General features: G+C 37.6%; 1 protein-coding gene across 2 annotated transcripts in view; it reads right to left on the bottom strand.

Moving 5' to 3' along the window:
- Window positions 1–5727: 5727 nt before the first annotated feature.
- Window positions 5728–11275, bottom strand: part of dip2cb (disco-interacting protein 2 homolog Cb) — a 44772-nt gene continuing 39224 nt past the window's right edge. For both annotated transcript variants that reach the window (XM_072669279.1, XM_072669280.1), the window contains 7 exons: window positions 10792–10962; window positions 10467–10528; window positions 10274–10331; window positions 10055–10129; window positions 8638–8812; window positions 7629–7752; window positions 5728–7256 (listed from right to left, as the gene is read on the bottom strand). In XM_072669279.1, the coding sequence (XP_072525380.1) occupies window positions 7004–7256; window positions 7629–7752; window positions 8638–8812; window positions 10055–10129; window positions 10274–10331; window positions 10467–10528; window positions 10792–10962 (918 nt within the window). In that variant the 3' untranslated portion in view covers window positions 5728–7003. The remainder of the gene's footprint in view (window positions 7257–7628; window positions 7753–8637; window positions 8813–10054; window positions 10130–10273; window positions 10332–10466; window positions 10529–10791; window positions 10963–11275) is intronic.

Here is an 11275-nt window from a genome sequence, read left to right as displayed (position 1 = left end):
TTTAAACATTAATGATAAAAATTACCAAACCATCTATACTGTTGAACTGCTCTGATCATAATCATAATATATTAATCATGGTGTAGATAGTTAATAGTGGTGATATTAATAGTGGCAGATAGTTAAGAGTCCATTTAGGTTTTACATGGTCATTAGACAGGTAGCAGTGGTATGAGGGTGAGCCTGGTCTGGTATGGGTGGTGATGGGTGGGGGGCCTGATGGTCGGACTGGTAGGTGGCAGCTGGTCTGACGAAGGTAGAGGGGACCTCAGCGGGCAATCTTCCAGCAGGTCAGGCTGGGTGGCCATTTACTCGGAGAAGGTTTAAAAGCGAGTAATCTAAACACAAACGCCGATTATAGGAAACGACTCAGTCAATTTCTCACGCACAGACTGCCACAGTGACGGACTGATTATAACTGATGCGAATTTGCCTTCATAAGGACATTGCTTGAAACATTCTTCAAGCAGCGTCAATAGAGTATATGGGGAGATTCCAGACTGATATGCAGTATATTCAGTATGTGTGTGTGAAATATATGTGAGTTCTGTGCAGACTTCTGTGGTGACAGCTGGTTATAAACAGATTGATACAGCACAGAGTAGCAGCCTTGGGTTCACTTTGGCCCACACACACTTTACACACAGGGCCATTTCTTAGATTCTGCAACATTATACTTTGGGTCCTAAATTTATTTTTGTTCATTTTGATGAAAAAAAAAAGTTGAGAAATTGCCCATTAACCGATGACCATTAAGCCTGACTGCATGGTGGAGTTCTGCATTTTGTTTTCTCACCATCTATTTCCACCAAAATATGGCACACCCTGTGTTACAAATTCATTAGCAAAGGTTGGACTAAATCATCTGAAACACCTCTTTAAAGGTGGCATGTATGTGACCTTCAACCAATTACAAGAGAAATATAGTAATAATAATAATAATAATATACTCAGCTACTGCTTTTCCCAATTTCTCCAATTAAAAGAATCTAAAAAAATAAAACATTACATCTAAAATTTGTAATTATTCCTTCTGTCACTATGTAAGAAACACTGAGCTCAAATACAAAAAGTAACCTCACCAATATGTACATTATTTACACACCAAGATGACTACTTCAATTCCGATTGGCAAATGGGTGTCTAATTTTAACTGACAATCTAATGCAATTAACTGGCAACATTTTTCAAGACCCTCAAAACTAAAACACAGCTGATTAAAAAACAGAGTTTACATTGTTTACATTTATAGTTGCAATCGAAATTATTTAACCCCAGAGCTAATTAGGTTAATTAGCAAACATTCAGTTGTTTGCAATGAACCCATCAAACATGTCCATCTAGAGTTAGTAGAGCACCGGCTGATGATGCATACCCAGACACCAGCTTCTGGCTGTGTTCCTGAGGAATCACCACCTTCTTTTGATGTTGTTTTATTGCTCCACAAATGTTTTGGGATTCTTATATTTGGAGTGCTGTTTCTCTGTAAGAGTGCTTTGATTAAGTATCAGGAAATCCTAGGATAAAATCTCATGCCTTCCAACACCACAATGATCCCCTCAAAGTTCTCCAAGGCCTGGTTTTAGAAGTAGTCCTGGAAGATTCTGAAGTGACCATTTACAGGACTTAAATGTCATTGAAAATATTTAGTGGGATTTGAAGAAGGTGGTTGCAGCCACAAACTCAACAATATTTGTGAACTGGAGGTAATTTCCCATGAGGAAGGGGCTAAGATTCCTCAGGAGTGCTGCCAGAAGCTGGTGTCTGGCTATGCAACACATTTGCAGCAGGTCATAACTGCAAAAGGGTGCTCTACTAAGCACTAAAGCTGCTTGTCATGAAGGGGTTAAATAATTCTGAGACTGAAGTAGTCATTAAACGTTTGTGTTGAATTGGGAGAAACCACTTGTAATGTGTTGATCTATTAAATCTGTTCGTTTATTGGTTTATTGCAAAGAGCTGAAAGTTTATACACTTTGCTAATAAATGTAATTTGCAATGGTGGTTGAATAGTTCTAACTGCAACTGTAAACACACATACACTTTATTGCATGGGATATAAAAATTATAAATGGCACACTGCCTAGATTATCATTGATTGGATTGTGGCAATAAAAAATATTTAATAAAAATACACTGTGTTGCAATGTGTATCATGCTCTTTAAACTGTGTTTTGAAAGCAGAGATATATACAGTACATTATTGAAAAAAAACAATAATAATCATTAAAACATTTACAGGGACCCTAAGCAACTGCTTATACCAGATCTCTCTCTACATTCAATGACAGTAATGCTGGTGCATTAGTGCCATATGCACAGTACCAAGAGCCCTTTGAGCTTCAAGTACGTCTTGGCTTGACACATCTTTCCTTAAGATCCATGGAAGACAAAGCATCCAGGCTTTATTCTGTCCTGCACCGAAGTGGTGGAATGAACTTCTCCTGGGTGTCCGAACAGCAGAGTCTCTTGCTGTCTTCGAACGCAGACTGACCTTTGTACCTTTGTAAGTCGCTCTGGGTAAAAGCGTCTGCTAAATGCCTTAAATGTAAATCTAAATAAAATAGTAGCGTTACCAGAATTTCATGGGCAGTTGGAAATGCAGAATGGGTAAGGACAGTCTCCATAAAAAGCTGTCAATGGCAGCTCTGAATTTTGACTGTTTACCAGAGCAATGATGAACATTGTTTTATCCTTTTCTTTTATAGTCCGTAAACTCTAGAATAGGATCTCAGCAAATATAAAGAATGCAAGTCTGATAGATGTTTTTTAGGCTGGTTTATCCTGCTAAAGTGGCTCTCTTGATGTTGCTGTGGTTTCATTTCGACTTTTGTAAATAAAATGAAAAAGACTACCTGAAATATGATGTTATTATTATTATTATTTGTAGTAGTATTTCAAATATACTGCTAATTAAAATGAAAGTTGTGCATAAACAGCAGACATCATCGCAGCATTCCCATGAGATTGTGAAGTTGTAAATAAGAAGTAAAAAAAAACAAAAAAACAGATAATAGAAACAGGGTATCAACTATGACATAGTATACATTTACTAGTCATAACATTAAAACCACCTAATAACTGCCTAATATTGTGGAGCCTCAGCTCTGCCCATTTAAAGCATGTACTCCACAAGACTACTGAAGATGTTGTGTGGTATTTGACAACAATACATGAGCAGCACACCTTTTAAGTCCTTTGTAATGTAATGTGAGGACCTCCATGGTATAAGAATAAATAAGCCTTGGGTGCCCATGACCCTGTCACTGGTTGTTCTTCCTTGGACCAATTTTGGCACTGACTAACCACTGCATACTGGGAAGACAGCACAGGACCTGTGGTTGTGGAGATGCACAGACCCGGTTGTCTAGCCATCAGACCACTTTCTTGCCCGAGTGGTTCAGATCCGCAGGCCTGAATTGACCCAAATTGCGTTTTTTTTTTTTTTTTTTTTTTTTTTTACGACTGATCAGTGTACAACACAGTGCAGTGTAATTCTAACTGTCACTAAAATGTGTTTAGATTCATGCAGCACTGTCTGTTGAGGTCTGAACACTGCATCTTCTGTGTTTGCTGGAAATATCAAAGTTGCCAGTATGCAGGGATAGTTCTCATTGTACTTAAGAATGTAAACGTGCCAGTGCAGCAAAATAGCTAGTGCATTAGGTCACTGCTTTCATGCTACTTAAAGGCTGCCATTGTCCTAGACTCCTGACTCATTTTTCCTAACATGACTTTGAATTTATTTTTGGATTTATTTTGGTGGGCAGTCTTCTCCTTATCCCGTGCCCCCTTTATAGCTATGCCCATGGTGCAGTATGTGACTGACAATATCAGTACAGGATGTGGTAGGGAATGATACAGGGGAAAAAGTATCACACTGGTCCCCTTAGAGGGAAGCCCATTCCTACCGTTTAAAATAAGAAAATATCCAGCACCTATTTTTGTGAAATGCTATCTCATTATTTTGAGATGCAAAATATATTATAGAATTTTATTATATGTAAAATTTGTTTTTTAAATTTTTTTTTCCCCTGTGGTTTGAAAGTACTAAATCCACTTCACAATGAACTACAACAGCAATTGAAATGCACCTACTGTGTATTCTGTGTGATTACACATAAACAAATGCTTCTTTTACCACAAAAGAGCTGGGCAACATTTGTAATTAAAAGGAAACCAAGACAAGGTCGACTTTAAAGCAGCATTATGCAAGAATGGGTATTTCTTGCTCCTGGGCTCCTCCAACAGTCGGGCAATGTTGGGAATTCTACTAAAGGACACACTTTACACATGCATTTGTTACACAAGCTAAGAAGATATAGAACCGTCAAGGAAAGTGAAAGAAGCATGTGGACTGATGCAGAGTAATATGACAGGATTTTACAGGAATGACGAATAGTTTACACAGGGTTACACAGTTCAGGGCAACCTTACCAAAGTTACATAGTGCAGTTAGTAGCATGAAAGGCCCGAGGTAGCAACAATACATACATTGTTACAGCACAAGACATACTATTCTCCGTACTACAGCTCAGTGGAGCATGGCAATAATTTTAAATGCTAAAAAAAGCTACATAATGCTGTTTACCACTGTATATATCTGATATTGGAATAAAATGTAAAAATTACATTTACCTGCCATAACAAGCTGAAATTCAGGACAGTTACTTATTTTAGTGGTTCCTTCACCTTGTTCACATGTAGGAAGAAATGTAGGGTAAAAATATCACTTATCAAGTTTTTGTGGCAAATTGACTGCTTTTGTTACTGTGCCATTAATACTGGTATATGTAAATTGCCTCCTTTGCGAATGACTGTCCTTTACTGGGCTTCATTCAAAATTCAGTGAGGGCTGACCTTCTGAATTTTACCTCAAAGGTCTATACATTGGAGAGCTTTAGAATACTAGAGTTAAGACTGTTTTCACAACTAAACTCTGCAGAAAGAACATCTCCAGAGCCTTACAGGAGGAAAACGATGCTTCTATGACATATGCTATTGATTTATGAATTTAGGATCTTCATTATATATTTCCATCAACCTTTGGTATCTGGAGTTTTTGGAAAACACAAGTGACAACGTATGACATTGTTATTTATAAAACAAAAGACAAATGTACAATGTGTAGTTAAAAGCATTAATAGCAGCTTTCCTGAAATTCTGAATTTTAAAAATATAGTATACTATTACTTTAAAACGACATTTTAAAACATAACGCTAAAATCTACCCATCACATCACACTTCCAGCACTTCCAATAGTAAAGACTGATGAAATTCAGAGAACATCCAATCTGTTTTTGTTAGTAAATGGACTTCCTCCCATATGACCAGAACAAACCCACAAGGGTATTGCTTTTACTGGCAAGAGTAACTTAAACTATTTTATTAAGACATTTAAAAGACTATTTCTGTTCAGTGTTGCCATAGCAACCAAACCTCTTGAAAAAATGCTTAGAGGCCTGCAGGACATTCATGATTCAAAGCATGTACAAATAAAAACTAAACCGGATTTGCACATACTGTGCACTTCATCTTTCTTTTGCTTAGTTCTATTTTAGTTTTCATTGGTTCATTGGTAATTTTCATCGGTTTACCAATCCATCATTACCTCCACACCTAGCATCTCGCTTTCCATCCCAGCTACACTCACTCACTCACACACACACACACACACACACACACACACACACACACACACACACACACACACACACACACAGGAAGAGTTTAAATGATCTTTATGAACACAAGCTGTACATTATACACAACTATATATCTGCTCTTTATATGATACTATTCACACAAGATGACAGAATGATCTTTAAAATAGATAAAGACAAAATAACAAATGTTTTGTTTGTGGTCATAAATTGTGGTATTGATGTACTGGTACTGTTTAAAAAGAAAACAAAAGGTTGGTAAATGGATAAACTCCCATACTAATCACATTAAAAAAGCATTAAGGAAAATAAGTCACCAAAAAAATGTCTGGCTGGATATGTCTTTGTATAAAACAGCTACTTTTGCAATACTATTTATTAAAAAAACGAACAAACAAAACAGTTAAACAATAAGAGCAGAGGTTCACACAATACATTTCTTAATATCTTATAAAATTCCCTGACGTCAAAATATTTTAAACAAACAAACAAAAAAAGCAACACTAGCAAAACATTGAACAATGAAATACACATGAACAAAACACACAAACATCAAATAAAGTTTAAGATATGGTATTCTCCAAGTCCATTATATACACATGCACCACAGTCCACATATGTGTGCGTGTTTCAGATTGTTTATGTATGTGTATGTGTATCCTTACACATTAAATCTATGTTATGGTGAAAATTGTGATCCGATTGTGGGCTTTCTAATGTGCAGCTAATGAAGTAATAATTTGTCTTGTTGGCTAGTTAGCATGTTGGTTCTGAGTGGTGACCATAACAGGGAAAAATATGAAATAAATAACTAAAATTAAATAAATAATGATTTAAGTGGAACATTCTTTTCTTTATTTTGCTTTGATGTCAGAAATGCTGATGTTTTAACTCTGTACGCACTAAAAACTAAGCATTATTTTTCATCCTGGCACAATGCGTGCCATACATTTACCATGTGCATGAGAGGTAGGAGCACTGTGATAAGCTAACCAACACACTTATTGCTAGTGTGTGTGTGTGTGTGTGTGTGTGTGTGTGTGTGTGTGTATGTGAACGTGTCAGCACTGCACTGTATTTTTTATGTGTTTGTTTAGAAGTGTCACAGTCTCTTTCTGTGTTCTATGAATTAGTGCTCTTAGCTTGCAAATGTAAAGTGTGCTTGAGCTTCTTATTTTAATCAAAGCAACCTATTCAGAGTTGGACACGAACTGTGCAAGTGTATGTTTAAGAAAGTGCATGTTTGTGCAAGTGGATTTCTACAGATGGAGTTTGTGTGTTTTTGTTTTCTACGCCATGTATATGTGCTCAAAATGTGTGTGGTTTGTGTGTTCTCCTTCTACATATTGTAAGCCACATAGATGGGGTCAAGCTGGTCAGCAAGAAAGCCATCTCGCAGGTGCATCCGCTGCTTCTCCCCACGAGAGTTGATGGGGATCACACCTGTATCTACGATGACCACCACTCCCACAATGAGGTAGTGCTCCTCCAGAACCACGTTGGTTACCATGGGAACCAGGTCCAAGGCCTCTTGCTCAGAACCATCCAGCTCGACCACCACCACCAAGAGTTTAGTCCAGGTGAACACAGCACTGTGAAATGCATACATATACATAAAACAATTAACAGAGAAAGACATGCACACAAACTCTTGTGAACTTTATCCTGCCAAGTTAGCCGCGTGCTGAGCTGGAGTAGCAAAGATAGAGATTATATTCTCCCTTTTACAGGTCAGCGTAGCATTAACATGATTTTGAAGCTGCTATTTTAAGGTAAAAATGCTCCATAGTGTTGTTCTATGGCCAAACTATAAAACTAGACATAACTGTCTATAGGCTTTCAAAATGCACATATAAACAGGTGTCATTTGAGAATTCACTGTGTACAAATATGCATGTGTGCATAATTGTTTATGGATTTCTGTAAATGAGATTGTGTCTGTATGCATATGTGTGTGTACTCACCACTCTGTAATGCTCTTGTGTGTTCTGATGATGGATGTTTCAATGTCAATGGGATGATATCGCATCCCTCTTAGCTCCATTGCCTCATCCAGTGCTCCCACCACATACAGAGCATCATGCCTCTCTGCAAGGCAAAGTCACACACACACATGCTGAAGCTCATCAAAATGCACCAATGCGTCATGATTCAACTGCATTCATTTAAGATGAATTGTTTCAGTAGTCACTCTATAAATAAAAAAACCTTAAAGTTAAAGTTAAACTGAAATGTGGCACGTCTTAAAATAAACTGAAAATATGTTACTAAGCTGTGTATTTTTCTTATTTTTCTTTAAAAAGTTAAAATTAAGATGAATCATGGTGCAATCATAGGCACAAAAATATACAAATGTAGCCATCATCAAACCACAAGAAAAGTACTAAAGTCAGGCTGGGCCTACAATATGCTTTTCTTAGCCAGATTTAACATCCTAATTTGGCCCTCTCTCATGTTTTTCCTGGCTGCAAGCACCATGAAAAGTGACTGACAGTACAGATGATCAGGTAGTGAAAGGGAAGAAACAATCTTTAGCCCTCCAATTGAGCTCTGGAGTGATTGGAGGCGCCTTCCATTTTTTTCTGCGTGTTTGATTTTTACCACTCAAAACTGTTCTTGAGTTCTCTAGTATAAGATGGTTGGGGGTGTAACTGATCAAGTCATTCAGATTGTTGCCAATGAGAGAGCTAGGAGAAGAAATTCAATCTTTAAACCACATCACTGACTAGTATAGGTGTGTATTGCATACAGGGCAGAGTAATGTGGCATGTTTACAATGTCTGGTGTGAAATGCATGTAATACCCCATATTTGTCAATGTATCTAATGTGTGTGCTCTTATCAGAAAAAGACAAGTATGTCTGTAGTAACTGTGTGGAAGTGTGAGATGCTCTCATTTTTTAAAATGTTAAGATTTTATAAGCTGGGTAATGTGTACTTAGCTTCACAAAAACAGTTACACACAAACACACACCTCCACTGGCGTCGGTGAGTTCAGTCCTACGCAGAAAGCCGAGGTAGCCGGTTCTGGCCCAGGCGGTCTGTGTGTCTCCAAAACTAAGTCTGGCGCTGAAGTGGTCTGAGCGAACATTCTCCTCCCCAAATACGGAGAAATACCCACTCGCATTCTGACTGCTGTGCACCCAAATCTGTCACACACACACACATATATACACACACATACCTTTTGCACATATAGAACTCACACATGCATAGAGTATGTGCACAGTTTGCAGAATCTTATACACACGTGGACAGAATTGTTGGTACCCCTCGGTTAATGAAAGAAAAACCCACAATGGTCACAGAAATAACTTGAATCTGACAAAAGTAATAAAAAAAAAAATGAATGTAATGTAAAAAAAAAAAAAAAAAAAAAAAAGGTAAACCTGACATTGGTTTTGAACAATGCTTTAACAGAATTATTTTAAAAAATAAACTCATTAAACAGGCCTGGACAAAAATGCTGGTACCCCTGAAAATAATGTGACCAAAGGGACATGTTAAATCAAGGTTTGTCCACTAATTAGCATCACAGGTGTCTACAATCTTGTAATCAATCAGAGTCACTGTGCTGTTTGGTGACATGGTGTGTACTACACTCAATATGGACCAGAGGAAGCAAAGGAAAGAGTTGTCTCAGGAGATTAGAAAGAAAATTATAGACAAGCATGTTAAAGGTAAAGGTTATAAGACCATCTCCAAGCAGCTTGATGTTCCTGTGACTGCAGTTGCACATATTATTCAGAAGCATTGCTGCATATGGCACAGGGTGTCTTAAATCTGTGCAGGATACAATGAAATATGAAGATTATCAAGGGATCCTAGAGAGAAATTTGCTGCCCAGTGTCTGAAAGCTTGGTCTCAGTTGCAGGTCTTGCAACAGGATAATGACCCAAACACACAGCTGGACACAGCTGGACTAAAAAACACTGGACTATTCTGAAGTGGCCTTCTATGAGCCCTGACCTAAATTCTATAGAGCATCTTTGGAAGGAGCTGCAACATGCCGTCTGGAAAAGGCACCCTTCAAACCAGAGACAACTGGAGCAGTTTGAGGAGTGTGTCAAAATACCTGCTGAGAGGTGCAGAAGTCTCATTGACAGTTACAGGATTCGTTTGATTGCAGTGATTGCTTCAAAAGGTTGTGCAACAAAATATTAAGTTATGGGTACCATCATTTCTGTCTAGGCCTGTTTCATCGGTTTCTTTTTTTTAAGTAATTCTGTTAAAGCATGGTTGAAAAGAAATCTCTGACTTTCATTGGTAAATTTTCATAGCATTTTTATTTATTATTACTTTTGTCAGATTCAAGTTATTTCTGTGACCATTTTTCTTGGTCTTGGTTTTTCTTTCATTAACCGAGGGGTACCAACAATTTTAACTCTAACCTCTCCTAGGTGAGAATCTCCAATTGGTCCCTTCGTCTCTGGGTTGGCAATTATGATGCGGACACCTGGTAAAATCTTCATGTGACAAAAAAACAGTTTTTGCTGTATTAAAATACAAACTTTAAAACACCTTTTACCATAAATTTAGCACAAGCTAAATTTCCTTCAGGATCAATAAAGTATCTATCTATCTATGTGGTATCTCTCATTAAAACATACCTTGCCTGATTCCATTAGAGGTAGACTGTGCGGAGACCCTCTTTCCACCAACCGCACTCTAAAATACACACGACCAAAGTACACACAAGCACGCTGCTCACTAAAACTGCACTCCTACATAAAACTCCTCCAGCCAGGTAAGAAATAGATATTTAAAAGTGTGCAATTTTAAAAAGCTGAATGTGCATAGTACCTGTCATGTCTGAGTGCTCTCATATCTACATAGACAGTAGTGGGGTCAGGTCCAGAGGTGCCCTATAGAAAAAAAGGATATGATTCAATCGCAGACATAACAGCATCAAGTGCATCTCCCATGCCCCCGTAGACTAGCTACTATATCACAAAACATCCCCTTTTTTGAGTAGTCTACATTAACAATCACTCTTAATTAATTTGCATAATTTCTATATTTATATATTTATGTATGTAGTATTTTACACATTATTTGTAGGAATGTGCTGATCATGTTTACAACCACACTGACTGATTTTTTGGGGGATGATTAAGAGACAACGGACCTGCAAACACACAGCAAGGTTGACCCGACAGCCAAAAGCTGTACTGACAGCGCGGGGGTGCAGGCCCACATCCTTAAAGAGTTTAGAGAAGGACTGAGTAAGAGAGATTCGTGGCCTCTCCTCTGCCACTACAACACACGTCCGCACACGAGATAAATCCAGCCCCCGTGCCTAAGACACAGCAACAAGAGAAATCAAAAATAGCTTGAATCTGTGAGTAACATATCTGTGTAACTTTTCATACCCTGCTTAGAAAGTTCAGAATCGAAGTTTTGGCTATAGATAAATGTATAAAAACATTAAAATCCAAGTCTGCAAGGGCAAATAAAATGTAAGCAAGGTCTAAATAACGTAATACAATTTCATTTTTATGAAAAACAAGTGAATAAGTAAATCATCACCTGTAAGGGGTGACATTTGTTAACCTAAACATTAGTTAAATTAATATTAATTAAGTTAAAGACAATGTTTATGGAGAAAGATA

This window comes from Salminus brasiliensis, chromosome 23, assembly GCF_030463535.1.
Source record: "Salminus brasiliensis chromosome 23, fSalBra1.hap2, whole genome shotgun sequence".
In the NCBI taxonomy this organism is placed as follows: domain Eukaryota; kingdom Metazoa; phylum Chordata; class Actinopteri; order Characiformes; family Bryconidae; genus Salminus; species Salminus brasiliensis.
The sequence above is the reverse complement of the archived record's forward strand: the minus strand, read 5'-3'. Positions and strand labels throughout refer to the sequence as shown.